At 40.0% G+C, this 22,428-nt stretch overlaps 1 protein-coding gene across 5 annotated transcripts in view; it reads left to right on the top strand.

Annotated features, from left to right (window-relative positions):
* Positions 1 to 20,730, top strand: part of ino80 (INO80 complex ATPase subunit) — a 37,191-nt gene extending 16,461 nt beyond the window's left edge. For 3 of the 5 annotated variants that reach the window (XM_039693279.2, XM_039693282.2, XM_039693277.2), the window contains exons 26-37: positions 2,840 to 2,980; positions 5,017 to 5,242; positions 12,150 to 12,277; positions 13,913 to 14,007; positions 14,403 to 14,475; positions 15,536 to 15,694; positions 16,134 to 16,236; positions 16,359 to 16,447; positions 16,845 to 17,006; positions 17,367 to 17,526; positions 19,089 to 19,310; positions 19,399 to 20,730. In XM_039693279.2, coding sequence (XP_039549213.2) covers positions 2,840 to 2,980; positions 5,017 to 5,242; positions 12,150 to 12,277; positions 13,913 to 14,007; positions 14,403 to 14,475; positions 15,536 to 15,694; positions 16,134 to 16,236; positions 16,359 to 16,447; positions 16,845 to 17,006; positions 17,367 to 17,526; positions 19,089 to 19,310; positions 19,399 to 19,601 — 1,761 coding nt within the window. In that variant the 3' untranslated portion in view covers positions 19,602 to 20,730. The remainder of the gene's footprint in view (positions 1 to 2,839; positions 2,981 to 5,016; positions 5,243 to 12,149; positions 12,278 to 13,912; positions 14,008 to 14,402; positions 14,476 to 15,535; positions 15,695 to 16,133; positions 16,237 to 16,358; positions 16,448 to 16,844; positions 17,007 to 17,366; positions 17,527 to 19,088; positions 19,311 to 19,398) is intronic. The other 2 variants (XM_039693283.2, XM_039693278.2) reach the window with 1 other exon arrangement.
* The last annotated feature ends 1,698 nt before the right edge of the window (positions 20,731 to 22,428 follow it).

Here is a 22,428-nt window from a genome sequence, read left to right as displayed (position 1 = left end):
TAATTTTCAGTGGAAGCTGGCTTTTTTCCGCTGCAAGGAGCGTCAAATTCATCGTTTTGGGTGTTTTGAGCGTTAATCAGAAAGTTGAAAGAAGCTCAACTTTATGGTAATGAGCTGTGACGCGGTTCAGCGGCAAGCAGCGGCAAAACGCCAGCAACCAATCGGAATATAGACTTCCTTCACGCTGGCTGATTCCAGAGAAACATACAATGTAAACTTTCGTTCCTACCTGAACATTAGTTACGAGAAAATGGAAGAGAAGCTAATAATCACCGTTGCAGTGTTTCCTACTGGTTTCCTATAATTTATGACATGACGTTGTTTGCTTATAGGGACCGCAAGAGCGCAACTTTTATATGAAATTTTTACGAACGCTCGTTTTAAAGCAAATAATAATAATAATAGGGGGTGGTGATGGCACAGTGGATAAGACACATGCCTTTGGTGTGAGAGCCTCGGGTTCGAATCCACGGTGAGACACCAATGTGTCACTTGGGTTGCTCCAGAGGCGCGAGACCTCTGACATGTATAGCAATTGTAAGTCGCTTTGGATAAAAGTGTCAGCTAAATGAATAAATGTAAATATAATAATAATAATAATAATAGCTAACTATTTTTTTCCTGACCAAATGTGACCAAAAAAATGCTGTCATTATAAAAGGTTTTTTCAATGTATTGCTTGTTTTTTTCCTGTTTATTACATTTCATGTTGTGACGTTCAAAGCATCCAAAGGGTCAACAAGCTTCCCTGTGCTTTTTGACAAGCGTCCTTGACAGGGCGGCAAGTCGGTGGCGGTGTGAACATATCACCTTTCCTTATTACACTTTTTAAATGTTTTAGATTGGAATGAGGATATTGATTGTTGCAGTTTTGCATGTGGAATTTTTGCCCAATCTCACCTGATACAAGACAGCTGCTCAACAGTCCGTGGTCATCGTTTTCTGATTCTTCTTTTCATGATGGGCAATATATTTTCAACGGCAGACAGAAATTTTTGCAGGCCAGTCAAGCACATGGACTCTATGGTGTAAGAAACCACTCTGTTGTAGAATGAGGCCTGGCAAGATGTCATCTTGATGGCAGTATCTCTGTCCTGTATTCTTCAATGGTACCTTCACTCAAATACAAGTCACCCATAATGTTACCCCCATACTGTCACATGACCTGTTGCTGATGAAAGTGTGGATGTCCTTTCGTCTTTGGAACTGAGAACTCAATGCCTGTTTTTCCCAAAAACAAGCTAAAATGTGGATCTGACGACAGCACAGTCTTTATTTAGACCATCTGAGATGAACTCAGGCTCAGAGAATTCGGCGGCTTCTCTGCATTGAACAGATGTACCGGTATAGCTTTTTTCTTTTTCAAGTTGCATTTGTTGATGCAGCGGCAGACTGTGTTAAGTGACAAAGTTTTTCTCAAGAACTTCTGAGTCCAGTGGGATTGATGGTTTCGCATGCAATGTTGTCTGAGGGCTCAAAGATCACGCATATTCAACGAAGGTCTCCTGTCTTGCCCTACACATTTCTTTGGATTCCCTGAATCTTTCCACAGAATGATGTATAGCAGAAGGTGAAAGACCCTAAATACTTGTCAATCTTGCATTGCTAAATGTGATTTTTGAATCGTTTGATAATTATCTCATGAAATTTGGCATAACGTCATGAGCCATGACCCATTTTTTGCTGGCAAAGTTGGTGAATGCTTCTTTTATACCCAAACACAATCCCCTTATCTTTTACCAATTCACCTACTTATTGTGGACTTTTCAACAGTTAATCTTTACACGATTATTTTGCCTCTGTCCCAACTTTTTTGGAGTGTTGCAGCCATCAAAATCAAATTGTCTTTATATTTACTAAATGCAATTAATTTAGCCATTGAAAACATTGGACATTTTAGTCAATTAAAAAAAGTTTTATTTCGATTGTTGACTTTATTATATTATTTCAAAACGTCCCAACTTTTTTAAGCTGGCAGTCTATGGTCTTTGTAAGTAATCACGTATTGTTCAAGCTCAGTATTTAAAGTGAGCCCAGGGAACAACCTCTGTGCAGAAGTTGATGATCTGTGTGTGTTGTTGTATGGTAATTAGTGTCAGTCAGTGAGCAGCCGCAGGCAGCAGTGCTGTGAGAATCTGTGTTCGTACAGTCGCTGTCACTGACGTCTCCAGCCGGTGCTTTATGAAACAAGACACGAGCACTCCTGCTGAGGCTGCCACACAGCACCACTTTCTTTCTTTCTTTCTTTCTTTCTTTCTTTCTTTCTTTCTTTCTTTCTTTCTTTCTTTCTTTCTTTCTTTCTTTCTTTCTTTCTTTCTTTCTTTCTTTCTTTCTTTCTTTCTCTCTCTCTCTCTCATCACATGTCTTTCACACCTCATCCATCATTAGCTCACAGTCTCGTCTAAATGAAGTCTGACTGGTCTGTTTATTCTTGTCACTTTGTGGATGCAGACAGGAAACAGGCAAATATATAGGCTGGTCTTCATGATTCATGTGGGTCATTAGAGCCGTAGTTCTGACTGTGACCCCGTCTGGACATCTGTTAGCACTGTGGGCTCATTTAGGGTATCACTTCTGCTCAGTGTGACCTCTTGACAAATGGGTCTGATGAGATGGGAGTTGGGTTTACATTAGATTAGGAGTAACTCATTGTAGAGAGTAAAGTGATCACTAGGAGGCGCTGCAGGCCCATACACTCCTATTTGACAAATTCAAGCATTGTGCGGGAAAAGCAGCAATTCTCTCACACTCAGTCATTCGTGTTGACATTTTGTCGGTATGTGTTTTAGTAAGGGTGTTCTATGCTATACTGATTTTTTTTTTCTTTCTTTTCCTGTAGGATTTAGTGTTCACGTCCACAGGGTCTTCGCCGATCTGTCACACCGATGTGGTGATCCACAGCAGACGCTCATCAACTAAAACGTTCAGACCGTGCCGGCCTACCCAACCTCCCAAGTTTTTACTCACCGTCACACCCAGGGTGAGAAACACACAACCTTTCTCTCAGAAAACAGCCTCGTGGAGCATATTAACTGCCAGAACTTTCACTCAGTTTAGCGGTTTGAAATAAATCCAGGATTCTATATGCATCTCTCTGTTTTCTTTATCCAGTAACTGTTTGGTAAGAGTCAGAAACTCATCTGCGTGAATTTCTACTGAGGGTGGTCAGCTGCTGACAGGGATCTCCCGCTGTCTCAGAAACAAACTTCTGATCAAAAATGAAAGCCATGTTCTCTGTGTGGCCTTCACAACAGGCCTAGTTTATTTATCCTCTTTGACCCCATGACAGATCTTCTGCTCAGCTGATCATGACCCCGGTGGAGAGTAACCAAACAACACAAGCCCACCAGTGAGAAATTGGAGGTCTTGGTTAAGGGCTGCTTCTCTGGCTGTGAATACAAAGCCCATCAAAAACCACACCGCCATTTGGGATAGGCTCCAAATTTTGGGATTGTCTGAAGATACTGTGAAGTGTCTTTGGTACTGCAGGGAATGTGGTAGTCAAGACCTACAACATTGTTTGCTGGTTCCTATCAACATTCCTATCAAACAATCCTTGCCAAATGTATAATTATTATCAGTTTTAAATCTTGAAATAACCTAACTTTAACCAGTAAATACATTTTATTAATCATAATAATAGTGATCAAATTATTTGGATTAATTAGTCAATCTTAATGGTAATTTATTGTAAGAATTTTATTTTTTATAATAATGTTATTATTCATAGGTGTAATTATTTTATAATTATTATTTTATATAATTAATAATGCAATTTATTTTATAATTGTTTTATTTATAACTTTAATTGATTACTTTAAATTGTTTACTTATTAATTTATTTTATTATTATAATTAATTATTTAATTATTTAATAATTTGTATAATTGATAATGTTATAATTCTTCTATATTCTTATTCTTTTTTCTGTTTAAATTTTTTGTTAATTTGTGTTCATTTTCTTCCATGTTTTCCCAATTGAACCATTGCTCTTGACTTCTCCTATGCCTTACCTTAACCATAATCCACACTTCAAACCAGAGAAGATGATTTTATGATAAGTCAAAAGCATGTTCAAGTACTGAAGCCTAACCCTAAACCTAATCTAATCTGGTAGATAGGAATGCTGTTCCCGAACCAGCAAAAAATGTTGACCCAGTAAAACGCCCTATCTTTTATAAGTGAGCGTGTTGTACTGAAACGTATCTGTGACGTTATTGGTTAAGTCACGTATGAGGGACTGTTTTCTTTTTCCTCCAACATCTGCTGTTAACTTGGCTAATATGAGGCTATCTCTGTGTTATCCCAGCCCTGAGAGTCGGGATTGTGTCTGGCCTCATGGCCGCATTGTGAGAATTGGCACTGCGTTGGCAAAGGCCCCTAGGCACCAGGGGCATATGGGCACTGTGGGAAAGTGATAAGATAGATTAGTTGCCTTTTTTCTCTTTATTCATGAGGGACTCTTGACCCTTTGACTTTTTATGGCCACATCTGCGTGTTCGCGCTCCCATTGGTCAGCTGTTCGCTACAAAACTGGAAGCCTGGCCAAAGCTGAGCTGTTTTTCATCAGAGATAAGGAATGAAAGGAAGATAATATCATCCGCTTGTCAGCACGCCATAAAATTCTCCATAAAGCTGAAAGAGGGATAAAGCGAGAAGGAGAGGGAGAGAAAAGAAATGGCCAGTGGAAGGGATTGTGAGCGGTGTGAATCACTACAGGAAATGGTCATCTGTTACTCAAAGGCCTGTTAGCGCTGTTAGCACCGCTGACCTCTGCCACGCTTTCCTGCCAGAGCGGCGGGGTTCGGACAAAATGTCAGAAAGACAGGGTTATGCGTGCCTGTGTATGTGTGTTCACATTCGACAACTGGAAATGATTCTTCTCCCCCCTTAAGGCCCAATTTGTTTGGTGTTTCTTAGTGATAAAAAGACTGAATGGGGAAATAGATGACAATTATCTGCATTAGTGTAAACAGCCTTGGAGGTGTTGACTAAGGAGTTTTCTTCATTCCCCAGGTGACTTCAGTTCCCATGGAACGCTACTGTGCGGATCGCAGTGCGGAGTATGAATGGAGGTTAATACGCGATGGAGGGAGTCTCATTGCTAAGCAGTGCTTCCTTTACGGATCCCCCGAGCTGGCTTGCGCCTGGGCTCAGCGCTCTCAGGCCTTCCTCCCACAGAGCCCAGGGGGCATCATGGCCCTGCAGCAAAGACATGGCTGGTCCTTCATAAGGATTCCAGGTAGGTGAGATCCTGGGTGGGAGTTAGCATGCTAGTTTGTTTATGTTTGCCCGTGTGTAACAGAGGATGAAAGGCACTTTGCTGTGAGATTTTGCAGGCAAAAAGGTCTAATGTTTATTGGGAATAGTGTAGCAATTTATGAAGCACAGCTCACACAGCAGTCAAACCAAAGCAGCTTTTGTTGGTGAACGTAGAGAATTTGCGTGACCAACATGAGCACAAATAAAATCTGTGAAGGGAATTTTTTTGCACCCGCACAAACCTCCTGATTGCATGGATTCCTTTCGAAATGACTGGATTCGGCCCACAAAATTTTGCAGAGGAACTGTAAATGTGGCCGCAGCTTTAGACTGAACACAAACCAGAGAACTGCATCCCAGCTCCTAATGGCAAGACTTTAGGCCCTGGGGGACCCCATGGTACTGCTGTGCTCTGGGTTCAAAGTGCATTTCAATCAAAGAAAACTCACATTGTGGTTAAAAAACGAGATGGAGGCCCATGGGAGAGGGCTGGGGGTCACGAAAGAGGCCACGTCTCAGGGTCGGTGCACCTCTTTGTCATTGTCACTGTTTTGGCACCAATGCGCGGCCATTTGTCACATGTTTAGCGCCGCAGTGCGATGGGACTAGCGCCAGGCGATGCTTAAGACTTATTTTGCAGATAAGACAAATTTTTGCATGAGCCTGTAGCGTGAATTGTGCGCAGGCCTGTGTTTGTGTGTGCGTTCCAGTGTAATTGCTGGAAACAGACTGGGGAAGAGAAAGAGGTCTGGGAGCGCTTGTGAAGTTGGGAGGGGGGACAAAGCAAGGAAGTTGGACTATTGGACATTGTTTCTGCACAGCGTTAGGTAAGCGCTTTGAATGTGTGTGTGTGTATCACTCTGAATGTTCATTCACAGGCTTAAGGTGTTTCAGAGCGCACTTCTCCCATTTTCTCAGAGTCATACTGTACCCAGGGAAGGAAATGACACAAGACTGGGTAAGAGTCATTGATGTTTACAGGCGCTCCCACCACTGGCTAATGGAACTAAAGGCCTACATCTCCATATAAAGGCTGGTGGAGTGTTTATTAGCAATAATGCGATACTATGTTGATCAATTTCTAATTATAGGACAACTAGTTTGAATAGTCTTGAATAATCTAATCTTTAATATGCAACTCAAAATATAACTGTTTTTGTAAATCTGTAATTTAAGTTGCAAATTAAAAAACTATGTAGAAAGAAGTTAAATAGATCAGGGCAGGGGTTTTTCAACCAGGGGCCTTAGCAAACTGCCAAGTGGACTCAAGATGACTATAGATTCACACATATTCAAGACAAAACAAGTGTTAAAAAAAAAAAAAACGCTGAGAATCAAGATGTTTCTTGTTCTAATTCAACCCCTTGACATAAACTAGCCTTGCTCTATCCTGTGAGGCGCGTTTGTAACGTCACGTAATACGTAATTACGTTCAAAAGGTCACGGGCGACATAGCCAGAAGTACAGAGTCAGAGAACAACCGAGGTGTTTACAAGTTGAACGTTGAAGGTTGAACGTGCAAACTAACTCAAACGCCGTTTACAAAAAAGGAATTAAAAGGTAAAACAACGATGTCGGACGATTTTGATTCTGTACTTCCAGCTACGTCGCCCGTGACCTTTTGAACGTAATTACGTATTGCGTGACGTTGCAAACGCGCCTCACAGAATAGAGCAAGGCTAGCATTTGTCCTTAGAAAAGTTACATTTTTGGAATAAGTTTTGAAATAACCGATCGTTTCGCATGATAAGACCCTTATTCATCGTCTGGTGTCGTTTAAAGACATTTGAAGCTGCATCTGAAACTGTTATTAACTGTCGTTTGGACCTTGGACCGTCTGGTTCCCATGTAAGTCCATTATATGGAGAAAAATCCTGGAATGTTTTCATCAAAAACCGTAATTTCTTTTCGACTGAGGAAAGAAAGACATGGACATCTTGGATGACATGGGGGTGAGTAAATTATCAGCAAAAGTTTTTTCAAAAGTGAACTAATCCTTTAAAATAAATGGGTAACTATCACTATCATAAATGAGTGTTGTTGCTGTACCTTTGGTGTCACAGTAATTGTGGGCAGGCCACAGAAGGAGAGGCTCTCTCTTGCAATAGCTCCGCACATTGTTGTAATGCGACTGCTGCTTTGAGCTGTTGTTTTGAGGGAGCAAGAGTGAGAATGCTGCAGAGCTCAGCTCACAGACAGCCTGTGGGAAACTCTGCCTTCCCTTCCTGTTCTTTCAAAGAATCTCTGCACTCCAGCAAAATGGCCGGAAATATTCCTGGCCTTTTTGATTTGGGGCCCAAACAACAGTGACTGCATAATTGTTTGTGATCTGCTCCCTCGCCCCGCCTTTCTGGCTGAGTGACCAAGGTGTTTGGGAAGCTTATCCTTCAGCTTATCCTATTTTATCATGTTTTCTTGTCAATTATTATTTTTTATTTATTTGTTTTTAACTCCTTAGTTTGTACCCAAAAATAAGAGTATAATCACACTAATATATCACATATCTAAACTCAGAACAGTATGGTGAGGGGGGAACAGTATGGAAACATGGCCAGGGATAGACTCGAACCCTGATTTCCCGTGAGCTCCACTACTCAATGTGTCAGGCCACCATGTATTTTATTTTTACAAGTCAAAGGCTGCAAATGTCATAATGTCTACCTTACATGAAACAAGTTGCTTCACTGATGCAGTTCTCCCTCTGCAGTTCTCCTCTGGCCTACAGAGGGAGCATTTTGCTCGGTTTTAGCCTGCTTTGCCTCTCCATTTTGTGTGAAATTGAAAATGTGGTCACATATTTCATCCCCTGTGCTTTTTTGTTTGGGTTGGTGCATAGATCCCAGGTGGGATCTGGTGTGTACAATCCATATATGACAGCTTAATGACAGTCTCCCTCATTTGCTCGTTTTACCTCCCACCTCAGAAAGATCTGTCATCGCTTAACTACCGGTACTGAAAGACCCCACAAACAAGTGTGTGGCAGCAGATGTGTCGCATTTTATACAATCCTTACCTGTAGACTACAAAAAGACTTTAGATATGAACATTTCTTTACCTGCTGGTCTGTAGGTTTTATGTCTTAAATGTTTTATTCAGCACTTTCTATGAAGTTTCAAGGGATATTTTACCTAATGTTTTTTTTCTGGACCCCATTTCCTTCCATTTTATGGACAAAAAGAGTTGAAACATTGTTCAAAATATCATCTTTTGTGTTCTACAGCATGAAAGTCAAACATGTTTTAAACAACTTGAGGGTGAGTAAATGATGACAGAATGTGAATTATCTCTTAATTTGGAAGTATATGAATACGTCATTTGTTTTTGCAACTCTGCCCTGTTTTTAAGGTGCAGTAATCACTGTCACTTAAGCAAAGTTTCGTGAAGTGTCATAGAGTGGAAAAACAAGTATTGTTTGTGTTGAGCATCAACTTTACCCCTTGGCCCCGTGCCCATGTTTAGGTGTTGGCCAGTGGTTGTACAGGGTGTCAGTAAACACTAAAGATAATCTTATAGCATAGAGGTCATAAGAGTCTAGTGCTTGTGCTTTCACCTACTGTCCCTTTGCCAGAAGAAATGTCCCTAAAGCTCAGATTGCTTTAATGAAATTAGCATTCAGCGGAAGGGCAATTAAGTATGCAGCGGGGTTAATGAGCTCGTCCAGGGCTCTGTGGCAGATTTTTAAACTGGATCACCCTCGGGTCAGACCTGAGTTCTGGACGGGAGGGATTGGATTAGAGCCGAGGCTCCTGGAAGAGCCACTTTTAAGGGGTTGCCACCAGCAGGTGGGTTGGATTGATAGTGGTAACCATGGTAACATCAGATGGTACAATGCTTGGTAACATTGAGTTCCCTTTTGCAGTTGAGTTGGAAATCATCCCGAAAGTACATGAAACGTCCTCTATGAACTTTAATGCCAGTACAATCCGTTATTTTGAAATCTAAATAATGTTGTCTCCCTTGTTAGTTTCCTCTGAAAATATTTTTTTTGTATGAGATTAGCTTTGTTTGATAAGCATGGAGGACTCACCAAATGTTTTCGATGAAGTAGCAGCATGTAAAGTCTAACTGAAAAAAGTGAGTAATTGCAGAGTCGTCAGGCTTGTGAAATAGGACGTGGGGGGATTTGATAAGAAGGGAATGGAAACACCAGAGGAGACTCTGTGGTGCCGGTTTCATTGAGTTGTGGGTACCAACGGCTCACATCATCCCCTTAGATCACCATCTTCATCCCACAGTCATTCAGGGGCTTCATAAAGGGGGATCTGGCAGCTTGTTGCCTTATTCCGCTGACGCCAGACCCATTAGATTAGAGCTTTATGGGGAAGAGCGTATGGGAGTCTCTTCTCTTCATGAAACCGTCCTTTTCTGTCAGGAACCTGAAACCTCTACTTTTTGCTAAAGAAACAATTGCTGCTAGCATTGTGGGGTATGGTTGTTAAACATGTATTTCAGCAGGCAATGAAATATGATCACTCAAGCAGTCTTTAGTGGTCTAAAAGTAGTATAGTATATAATCATTATGTTGTGTAGTGTATAACTATTATAGTGTGTAATAAGTTTTATTAGATCTTTATTAGTTTAAATGTGCATGCTCAGCTGCAAGTCACTGTAAATCTAAATCTAAATTATGTAAATTTGGGGTAAAATAAAAAAAAGAATACTTCAGTATTAAGTACCAATATTCGGCAAGGGTGCCTTATCAAAAATAAAAATCTAATAAATGCTTTTTTCTGTTAACTTTTTCTATTTAGCAAAGAATCATGTTTCAAACTAAAAAACTTTTATAGTGGTTTCCACAAAAATATTTAGCTCAACAATCATTTTCAACTGTGAAAAGAAAAATAAATGCTTTTTGAGCAGCAAATCAGCTGTACAATCACAGGAATAAATTACATTTTAAAATTTGTAATATTTTGGAAATCAGTTGTTTTTAAATTAAATTAATATTTAACCATTTTTTAAATGAAAAGTTACTTCTTTTAAAAATATCTTAGCATCCCCAAACTTTTGAACGTTAGTTATATAGCCCAATTAAATTATTTAAATATTTAACTAATCCATTATAATAAATTAGAATATTGTAGATATTTAGAATATAATTTCTTTACATTAAATAATAATAATTTAATGTTTATTGAATTATATGTAATACAGCAGCAAGTGAAATCCTTTATTTAATTTTCAATTCACATCTTCAGAAAAGCTAATCAAGAAATGAATAAACTTAAGATGACCCATTTTAACCCTTAATGTTTTGAACATTTCCATGAGAATTTTAATGTCTGCTCTTTCTGAAACTGATGAGAATGAGAATGTCATTACTTTTTCTTTATTATTACCGTCCTCTCTGCAAACAAATTGGTTAGATTAAGTTTTGGTATTTGGTTATTATTTGGTTATTATTGGTTACTAGTTTTCTGATCTATGTAGTTCAGTGTAGCTGTATGAAACCCAACTATTTTGATGAATATAAGCATGCAGGCTTGTTAGTTAGTTTTGAGTAGCACTTGAGGGGTCAATTATAAAGTATCTCTCAGGCTGAATGATGTTTGAGACCCCCTGCCTTAAGAGTAAATGTTCATCTTGCTTGGAGTAAATTAGATCCATGTGGTCATTTTCTTGTTAATCATCAGCACGGTGAGTATGAGATTCTTGAGTATATGAGCTAATTTGAGCCATTCTCCTCCACTCATTAGAGGTTACACACGTAACCCTTTCAGGGTCATGGGTGGTGTTTAGTCAGGGTTCAGCTATGGTTCACATTAGCATGGACATGATGTGGTAATAGCAACGTGGTCATGCTGACCGTGTGTTTGACATGCTTTTTGTACTGTCTAAGGCTCAGCCAGCAGGCCTCAAACTCTCTCTGGGGATCTCTAGATTGCTCTGGCAGCCGGCTCACTTTGTGTGTATAATCACTTTCTGAGTGCCCATAACCAGCAGGGTCATTTAACTTACCCCCCATGAGCTGACCTTAGGGTCAAGGGTTGCACCAGTCAACAATGGGAAGCCTGAGCTTCCTCTTTTATAAGCACTGTTGGGGTGAGAGCATTGACATCCCATTGCCACTAGATTTTCTGGTCCGAGAACGTCAGTCACATGTGTAACATAACTGGTGTAAATTTGATTATTTGAAATCTGAAATGTGGATTCATAAATGTAGGATGATGTGAATTACAGACAATCAGTTCAACTTGAATGAGGAAAAAAAGCATTAGACATATAACCAATATTAGCTGACTAGTTGACATCAATAAGCCAATGGTTATTTTCATGTTATGGCCAATATTGAAATTCTGTACAATTTACAACATTATAATGTACGGTATGAAAAATAGAGATTTGCTAAAGATTATATTTAACAGTGTAGTAAATTAGTAGTTTTTTTAAAGATAAAAAAACAACTCTATTGGCCTGTAACCAATGTGGTAACAATATGTCATGCATCACTAATGTTTACTGCAGAATAAGGCAGTATTTTATTTTTTAAATATGAGAAAGTTCATTCTGATAACTTTATCCTGAGCGTAGTTAATATGTTTTGTTCTTGGGTGTCCAAGATATTATTAATCAAACCTATTTAAAGAACTTCACAGTGGATCGGTAACCGGGTACAAATTTTGCTACTGAGAGTAGGATTTCTGTCATCGGTAAGTGAGGAGCAGGAAATGGAAAACCCGGAGTGGAGCTGACGTGGAGTGATTATAGAAGCTTTGAGCGAGGAGGGGAAATTGCTGTCACTCCACAAGCTTATTCATTATATTCCTTTGATTTGTCTAATCAGCTCCATTCCGACAGTGTGGGATACAGTTTGGATCTTGTGAGATGACACATTATTAACCGTTTCTCAGTGTTTTTGAAATGTTATTCTCTGCTTTGTTCTTCAGACAAAGAGTCTCTGATCACAGACAGCGGAAAGCTTCACACTCTAGACCTGCTGCTGACTCGACTGAAGTCTCAGGGCCACAGAGTTCTCATTTACTCTCAGATGACCCGCATGATAGACCTTTTAGAGGTGAGTACTTCCAGGACCTTCTCACAGTCGGTGACTGACTGCTCTGTGGCCTGTGCACACTATTTAACTACGTCATGTCATGGTCTGTCCTTCATGTCCACAGAAATCTGTCTACTGAACCGATTATAGATTTCTGAGGTCATACTGTACTTGCTTTTTGTTTACCTGTTCAATGTTTTTTTAAGTGTTAATCTCACAATAGAAGAGATGACGAATTTTGATCAAGCATTGTGAAAGGAGTGTTTGCTGTTAAATGGTTCCATATTGTTGTAGCTGGACAAAGGCGGTTGAGAGAAGATAACTGGAGGAAACAATCACTTGTTCCAAAGGCACAGTTGTTTGCCACATGTTCAGCAGCAAGCCAAACATGGAGCTAAATGTAGAAGCCTCCAATAGCATTGTCAACACAGGCCGTTTATAGTCCTACACAACAGCTCTCGTAGTCTAGAAACACCTCAAGTCAAAAGGAATATCCTTCCAATTCGGGTTTTGGCTTAAGCATTTTCCATGGCAGTCTCACTAAAGTCCGATTACGTAGACTTCCTTTATTTGTGAATTAGATTGTCTATAGAAAAAGTTAAGCATGGAAAAACATAGGCTCTTATTTGTCTAATAGTTTTGGCATTGCATGCAAAGCTACACTTTATATTTTATCGGTGCTATCGGTGCGCATAATTCGAAAGAAAAAAAATGTTTGGCATCATAAATAATCTTCAATACAAATGGAATAACTAATCCTGCCTCTGAAATAATTTTTTTTAGCTGACGTGAAAAATTCTTCTTGTATTTTAACCATCTCTTTGTGCGGAGAATATTTGTTCCTAACGTTATCATTAAATAATGGGGTAACACTTTACAATAAGATTTTGATAAAATGTTTTAAAACATTACATTAAACATTTAATTTATATCTGGACTTAAAATGTCAACTTTGACAGCCCTAAGTAAGCATTTTGTAAAATCTTTTTTTTTCTGTGGACCACCGAGCACCCCCTTGCAGGTCGCTGAATCCCATTTTGAAATGCCTTATTCTATAGCAATACGTGTCTTACCAAGCAGACCCCTTGAGTGTTTTGGTCAAGTTTCCTCATTTGTTATGTGTTTAACAGCTCGGGTCCCACTTGAGGTCTGTTCAAGTGTATTCCGGGCATTGTTCCTAAGTCTCAAGCTAAATCACGTTATGTTTGACACTGCTAACCTAGAGTTATGTTCTCAGCGGGATAATGCAGTTTAAGATGGTCCCATTTGTTACTTACAGCTGCAGAGAAGCTTAGTGTTTGTGATCTAATGTTACTTCAAGCTGGAACAAAGTCCTAATCAAAGACGTTTAATGTCAAGGAGAGTGCTAATGCTGGCTTCATACAGTCCAGATGTGCTTTTGGGAGGCCGTCCAGTGGAGTCGTAGGCCCGATGGAATTGAGACTTCACTCTGGGTGGCGTAGGAGAGTGGGAGGTCATCTGAGAAAAGTCACTGAAAAGAGTCTGCCCAATGTTAATGAGGGTCTGTGGCAGCGTGTTAAGGGGAACGTTATTAAAAACCAGAGGATTAAAGTGAAATAGACACACCAGTTTCATATCATCGCCCGAATGATTTCTTCATTTTCCTGCTTGAAATGTTTCTCAACTGTCCTGCAGGAGTACATGGTGTACCGCAAGCATACTTACATGAGACTGGATGGTTCATCCAAGATTTCGGAGCGGCGGGACATGGTGGCTGACTTCCAGAGCCGGTGAGTTTTCAGCTAGTTTTCAGATGCCTGACAGCCAGGATTGAAAAGGAGGCGCACACGTCTGTAAGCGCCCCGTCTCTCCTTAAACCTAATTGGGGCTTGTTTTTTCTAAATGTCACCAAGCGTAAATTCCTCACCCATGGCGGTGCTGTCAGACGCAGAGGGTTTTGCACTCTTTTCTCTCTCCCCGCCCTTCCTCACAGGCTCTGGTTTGCATTAGCTCAGCTCTCTGTGGGTGCAGTGGGCTCTGGTTTTCATTTTGCCGAGGAGTGTGCTGTATATTGAAACGTCTCTCTGTGTAAATCCTGGGTGGTTGGGCCGGCCCCTTAAAGAGCACGATCTGCCGCCGCTTTATTTTCTTTCTCTCACTGTTCTGGTCTCCCCTCCCTTTGCAGGACGGATATTTTTGTCTTCCTCCTCAGTACCAGAGCCGGAGGCCTGGGGATCAACCTGACAGCTGCAGACACGGTGAGGCCGTAGCCCATCAGCACATCATGATTACCAGATCACCTTCCCCCACTAGAAGCTATGAGAACGGCCCCTAATAGTATGAACCTGAAGACATTTAGCGCTGCACTCATTGACCTTAATATGAACACTTTGAAGCTTTGACTAAAGAGTCAGCATGGAAAGCGACCAACCACTGTTTGTTTTGTTTAGGGGTGGGAAATTGTGGAAACTGCAATTATAGCAAGGAATTAAAGAAACATAAATAATAATGCAGCAGTTTCTATTTATATTGTCACTTTACTGAAATGAAAGAATATTATTATAACATCAAATGGGAAATATTTACTTTTATTTATTTTTTTTAAAACCCATGCATACATTTTTAATGTTTTGAAAGTTATTGCATGAAACATAATTCGTTTATTAAATTAAATGACAGAATTAATGATAAAAACTCATTAAACTAAAGCTCTTTGATGGTACAAGGTAGTACATTCATGTTTCTGTTAAATGTTGACAATATTTAAATTAATAGATAAAATGTTTTAATATTTGGTCTAATTTTACACTCCTGGTCAACTATTTTTGTTTGCTAAAATCCGATGCCGTTTTAGTCAAGAGTAAAATGAATAGGGTGTGACTATTTTGGAGTCAAAAGCTATTGCTTAAACATAAAACTAAATAAAAAAAAACGTATTTGATGTCCCTATCCTGTCATACTTTGGCAAATCCTGTGATTATTTCATCCTCCCTTGATGAAATAATCACTGGATTTGCCAAACATTTTTTTTTTGAAAAAAGTTTTTCAAGCAGACTGCTGAAAAAAACCCCTGTGTGCTCTTACTCCTGAAGTTGCGTTGGCCAATCAGATTAGAGCTTGCCAGATCCAGAAAGTGCTTTTCAGTTTTTTTTATAATATGCAGCGAGAAAGACAACGAATGAACTGTGAAGATGTGATATCTGAGGCTTTTAAACCAAAATGACTTTTGTGTGCAAGAACAAAAAATGCCATCTGTGGATTAGACATGACAGTTAATATGGGGAGATCATTTAACGTGACGATTTCCTCTCTTTCCAGGTGATCTTCTACGACAGTGACTGGAACCCAACTGTTGACCAGCAGGCCATGGATCGAGCCCACAGACTAGGACAAACCAAGCAAGTCACAGTCTATCGGCTTATTTGCAAAGGGACAATAGAGGAACGCATCCTACAGAGAGCCAAAGAAAAGAGTGAGGTTAGTACACAGTATCAACTCCCTTCCTTGGGCCAGAAGGTTACAGAACATATAATGTAACACATTTTCCTTTTAATTCACCTAATTCCACAATGGATAGACAAATTACCCCCCTTTTCCCCTGACAGCTTACATTTGTCAGTTCAAGTTACAAAAACGATATTTAACTAAATGTCAAACCTCAGAAGAGTCTTTGCAGTGACAAGGGGGTTAAAGTATTATTTAACCCATGGGTTCAACTGCAATTACCACTAATTATACTGTAATTACAAATGTGCTCTAAACAGTCACATGTAGTCCAGGACGTCTGTATCAACACATCATTATCGTCAGTATATGTTTCCAAGAGTCGTGTCTTCTCCCCTTACTGCTCTTAGTTCTTTGATTTATTTATTCTCTGTCTCAATAATTACTTTCTGCTGTGGGATCTCCTCTTCAGATTCAGAGGATGGTAATATCAGGAGGAAATTTTAAACCTGACACTCTGAAGCCCAAAGAGGTGGTCAGTTTGCTGCTGGATGACGAGGAGCTTGAGAAAAAGTGTGAGTTACTGCTCTGTTATGATCATAAAAGAATATGTAGAATCTAAATAATGTAATAATAAATGAATCGATTGGCTATTTGCTCTCCTCTGATTGGATGGTGCGGTTGTGTTTCTGGGCAGTACGCTTTCGGCAGGAAGAGAAACGGCAGCTGGAGGAGTGCAGTAAGGTGAAAGAGCGGAAGAGGAAGAGGGATAAGTATGCAGAAAGGGTAAGTTTCCTTATAGATGCACATTTATAGAATAACATTTTTTGCTAATAAGTTTATATTTCAATAAATTTTCTTGTGATAGAGAATATAGTTGTGCCACATATCAGTGTTATTATTAACTAATTTTTTTAACTATTACAAAACTAAAATGATCAAAATCTTGTTCAGTATTTGAAATAAATGTAAATTTTAGATATTATAATATTAGAAAACTTGCCTTAGCAACTAACTGAAATAAGTTTAAGTTGAAGTTCTAAAAAATAATACAAAGGAAATAATACTATACTATAATAGTATATACTGTAAATAATGGAGAGAAAAAAACACAAGCAAACATCAGAAAATGCCCTAACCACTGTCCAACTGTCCTGTCTCCCTGCATCCCTCTTATTTTAAGAAGAGAAAGGAGGATGACCCTGACACTAAAAGGAAGAAGGAGGGTGTGAATGTGGTCATCCCTTATGTCCCCTCGGCAGACAACTCCAATCTGTCTGCGGATGGAGAAGACTCGTTCATCAGCGTTGACATGGACTCTGCCATGCCCAGCCCCTTCAGTGAGGTAAGAACCAATGAGGCTCGACCCATGTGCACTTCCTGGACTCGATTTAAAATAACTCTGTGATCTTGATAATGCGTGTTGAATTGCAGAGGTTATGATCATGTCAGGAAGAATTATTGTACAAGAATCCTGTAATGACATTCTTTAGGTGATGATGAGTCCACAAAACAATCATGTGAGAACTTTCCCAAAGAATAGATGATTTCTATAGAGCTATTATGCCATTGTCAACACACATCCTCTCATTTACTTGCTGCATTGATCTCTTCCTCCTCCTCATCCATCTTCTGGTCCTGCTGTCTCCTCCGTGGTGCTGTCCCTCTGTCCCTGTCTCACTCCCAGAACTATGTGTCTCTGCAGATCTCATTGAGCAGTGAGCTCCAGCCCAGCTCCATCCCTGCAGACGAGAGTAGCAGCGACATGCTGGTAATTGTGGATGAACCCATGTCTTCTGCTCCTCAGTCCCGTGCCACCAACTCTCCCGTCTCCATCGCCGGCTCTGTGTCCGACACCATGAATGGTGGGTACCCTCGGCTTACTCAATTTTCAATTGGTCTCATGTATATCACAGCAAGCCATGTCATATTATACTTACAATTTCATACATTGTCGGAAGTTGGAAAAGGGCAGGGAATCCACACTGATGTCTAATAGTAACAGGTTAAAAAAATAAACCAGCAGTTGGAGGTCAGTGCGGGATGGATTTTTTTTAGTCCACTCCCCCAAGATTCTGTCCCTTTTCTGTTCCCGTTAGGCCTGCATTCCGTTGTCCTACTTTCACCTGCACAAACCCACAGTCCCGTTCCTGTTAGATTCCGACTCGGTGTTATAGACTACTTTTTTAGATTTCCACATACACAACAGTTCAGACCCACAGCCGTTTTGTATTCGTCTCAGTAGGCAAAAAGAAGGTGCTTTCTCTCTTTGGTTCACTGCATTTTTAAAGTGAAAATACTCAGCAATGGTGTTGACTTGTGGATTTGCACATGGTTTGTCTGAAAGCATATTAAAAACACCACAGACATGAAACAACACTCAAAACATGTTTATAAGGATTTTTGCATAGGCGTGGTTTTAGTTGTTCCTACACATTTTAGAATGACCGTTATTGAGAAAGCATTTTTGTTTGTGAAAATGTTTGAATGCGGATTTCAAGCACAAATTTGTGCGTTGGCAATTTGGCATGCTTAGTAAATGAGAATGAGAAACCAGAATCTATTCTGTTTTAACTACGTTTGTTACAACTTTTCACTTTACTGGTCTCATACATGTTTGTAGGGGCTTGTTGCTTTACTACTCAAATCCCTGGATCTCCTATATTTAGCACACATTTGGCTGCCTTCCTGTCAAACGAGCAGTGCTGCAGTCTAGGCTAAAGGTTTGTGGGATTGAGCTTGCCGGTGAAATGCGAGCAGAACTGTGGCTGTAAAGGAGACAGGGTTTGTGTTAGTCTAGGCTGCAGTGGCTCTGCATTCAACCTCATAATAAACTGAGGATTAGTGGATGATGAAAAACTCCAACAATTCAGAAGAAACATTATGATTTTGTTTGGCTGGCACATAATCCGTTAAATTGTCATGGATCTATGAAATCAAAGTTTGAGCATACTCTACTTTTCAAAAGTTTGGGGTCAATATGATTTTTTATGTTTTTTAAAAAAAGTCACTTATTTGATAAAAAAAAAATACAGCAAAAAAAGTAATATTATTACAATTTGAAACTCCTGTTTTCCATTTTTATTTCTTTTTTTAAAGTTAATTTATGTAATTCATTGAGCTTTCAGCATCATTTCTCCAGTGTTCAGTCAGTGTCACATGATCCTTGCTGCTCAATAAACATTTCTTCTTATTATATCTTCTTATTTACAATGTTGAAAATGCTTAATATTTTTTTGTGAAAACTGATATGTTTATTTCTGGATTATTTGATGATTAGAAAGCTCAAAACAACATTGCTTTATTTGAAATAGTTTTTTTTTTTTGTAACATTATAAAAATGCCTTTACTGCCATCTTACTGACCTCATGCTTTTGAACAGTAGTTCAACAATAAGCTAATTTCTTCATACATGACACTCTCTCAGGTGTCTCCTCGCAAGATATCTCCAGTCCAGGCAGGGGAAGGTCCGGTCGGAGTCGAGGACGACCCAAAGGCTCTGGAGGATCAGGCAAGTGTTCTGTGAGGAAGGGAAGAGGCCGGAAGTCCAGCGCGGGCAGTGCTGCAGCCATGGCAGGAGCGATGGCAGGGGCGGCAGCGGCCTCAGCGGCGGCCTATGCTGCGTACGGCTACAGTGTACAGTCCAAAGGTAGCACATTTGACTTTGACTAACAGAACCGCTGGTGAAAACTAAGGCCTATAATAGTTCATCCATTGTTATTCAACTTCTCTTCCAGGTATTCCAGCAACTGGCTCTGTGCAACCGACTCTCATTCGGTCTTCAACCACACCTGGCTTTGTTCCAGCTGGCACCTCCTCCCCCCAGGCTAAAGGAAGCGCTGTGACCACCAACTCACAGACTTCAGCGCATGGCAGTTCACAAAGCCAACACAACCCCACTAAAAGAAGCAAACTACCAAGCAACCACAGTGGGCGGTAGCTGCTTGTGAACCCTTGCTTTTTGATTGTAGCATGGCCAGTACATTTTCAGTCCCAGGTTGACGATTCTCACGCTTATGATGTTGAGCCGCTATAACACCACAAGCCCTACTGTCACTGTGAAACCCAATCCCATGCCCACACCCAACTGAGCATCTATTTCAGTGGCTGGTGAGCAATATGGGAGGTTGTGCACTAGAAGCAAAAAGAGTCATCGAGAATTGTATCTTCAGTATATGAGGTTTAGCTCATTTATCCATTTATCCCAGAAAATGACCAAGGGTTTGTTATTCCAGCAATGGCTCTTTTTCGTTTTCATATGACCATGTTAGCACATGGCAGCATGGCTGAATGAAGGAGTTTTCTTCGTCTTCTGGCACGTCATGAGATGTTCTGCGTCATTATCAGCAGAGAGGAGTTGAAATGGGAACAGGGAGGGATGTTGTTATTAAACACCGCCTTGAACAAAGTCTTTACCTGAACTCATATGAACAGATGAGACTGCTTTTGTAAGATTGCTGTTATTTTTGTAGGACAGACTTGTTGACATTTGTTCAGTTTAAATACCGAATGGCCTTCTCTTTCTGTGTTTATTTGCTGCAAATTCAAAGATTTTGGCTTAAATACTAATATATTTTCTCTTGGGAAGAATAAAAGAAATCAATGTTTTTTGTAGTAAATGCAATGAAAAAACATCTGAAGTGAGTGCTGCTCGAAAAACAAAGTCACTGCTCAGATCGTGACTTAAAAATACTTGTGAAATGTAACATAGCTTAAGTTAAAAGTTTGTAATTTATGATGATCTGTGCTAGTTGTAAATTGTATTGAATCTGTTTTATTTTTAAATAACATGATGAAATGTCCATCATTTTGTTGCATTCGTGACAAATGGCTTGTTCGTTTTGAGAATGGCCATTTCTGGGTTTATTTTGTCTTTAAATTGTGATGATAAATGTTCTATGTATGTAAATAATTTAAGGGTATCATCCCTTTCAAAGTTCTCCATTTGCCCCCAGTTGCTTGTCTATTTTTATAGGTCAGTGTAAATACCTAAAGAAAAAAACCCAAATGGTCCTTTTACTAACTTGAAGAAAAACTAAATAAACATTGATTCAATGATTTGAAATTTTCCCAGTGGGATTTGATGCTTGATAAATCTTTTCCCCTATACAGGTTACCAATTTACTGCTGAATCTTACAAAACTATTCGTTTTTAAAATACAAGTCTACTTGAGCTATAAGTAGAGCAAAAACACTTATGCCATTGAGCTCTCAGGTTCAAACCTCATTCTTACATATTTAACTGTCATGATTCTGCCATCATGTCTTTGATTTTTCTAGTCTTGTGGCAGGATCATGGCAGACCCATGTTTTGTGTACAAGCACTTGGCCTTTTGCTCGGGCCATGTGCTTCTGTTGTCTCGTTACGTAACCCCACCCCCTTGTTATCCTCGTCTTGTCATTATTGTCTAGTCAGTTTCACCTGTTCTTGTCATTAGTGTCTCCCTTTATTATCCCCTTTTGTTTGCTGTCCTGTGTCGGTTCATCGTCAAAACTGCGTGTTTCTCTTTGTGAGTATCTTGTTTAAGAAGAAAGTCTTGTTTTGTTCTCTATCTTGTATTTACTGCCAGTCTAGTCTTGTCAAGTGTTTTCTAGTTTAGTCATTTCTGTTCCAGTTCTTTTTTGCCCCCTCGTGGGTTTTGTTTTCCCTGTTTTTGTCAATTAATCCTCCGATGATCTTCCTTTTATGAGGCATGTCCTGGGCCTTCCTCAACTCATACTTCATCGCAGGTCTCAATGGTCATCTTCCTTTGTCTGAACGGGAGGGGCTGATCCGCCGTCCGTTTCAGGAGGTGGTGGACTGTTTGTCTCAGAAGGAGTCAAAGGCAGCATCCACAGGGTCTTCACCTTCTGCCTGGCTGCCAGCTATTCCTGAGGGTCGAATGATGGGCGTCGCAACGCTTGCGGACCAGGCTGGTTCCCCCACGACTCCTGGCATTGAGATTCTGAGGTTCTCCTTGTGAGTACCTTGTCTAAGAAAAAGTCTTGTATTGTTCTCTATCTTGTATTTACTGCCAGTCTTGTCAAGTGTTTTCTAGTTTAGTCATTCCTGTTCCAGTTCTGTTTTGCCCCCTCGTGGGTTTTGTTTTCCCTGTTTTTGTCAATTAACCCTCTGATGGTCTTCCTTTTATGAGTCACGTCCTGGGCCTTACTCAACTCATACTTCATCGCGGGTCTCAATGGTCCTCTTCCTTTGTCTGAACGAGAGGGGCTGATCCGCCGTCCATTTCAGGAGGTGGTGGACTGTTTGTCTCGGGAAGAGTCAAAGGCGGCGTCCACGGGGTCTTCACCTTCTGCCTGGCTGCCAGCTATTCCTGAGGGTCGAATGATGGGTGACGCTTTTGGAAAAGGCTGGTTCCCCCACGACTCCTGGCACTGAGATTCTGAGGTTCTACTTGTGAGTACCTTGTTTAAGAAGAAAGTCTTGTATTGTTCTCTATCTTGTATTTACTGCCAGTCTAGTCTTGTCAAGTGTTTTCTGGTTTAGTCATTCCTGTTCCAGTTCTGTTTTGCCCCCTCATGGGTTTTCCCTGTTTTTGTCAATTAACCCTCTGATGGTCTTCCTTTTATGAGTCATGTCCTGGGCCTTCAGAAGTGACTGGAGGCCTAAAAATAAAACATCTTCCATCCCAGTAAAACCAATGCAATTTATTTTTCATGTATACTATTTATTCTTAAGTTTTGTACTTTCAGAATTGGATTGAATATATTAATATGTATACAATATTTATGGTCTATTTGCTCAATGGAAGTATATATTTTTTTAA

Source organism: Pimephales promelas, chromosome 13, assembly GCF_988280905.1.
Source record: "Pimephales promelas chromosome 13, fPimPro1.hap1.1, whole genome shotgun sequence".
Taxonomy (NCBI): Eukaryota; Metazoa; Chordata; class Actinopteri; order Cypriniformes; family Leuciscidae; genus Pimephales; species Pimephales promelas.
Note: the sequence above shows the minus strand (reverse complement) of the source record. Positions and strands in the feature narration are given on the sequence as shown.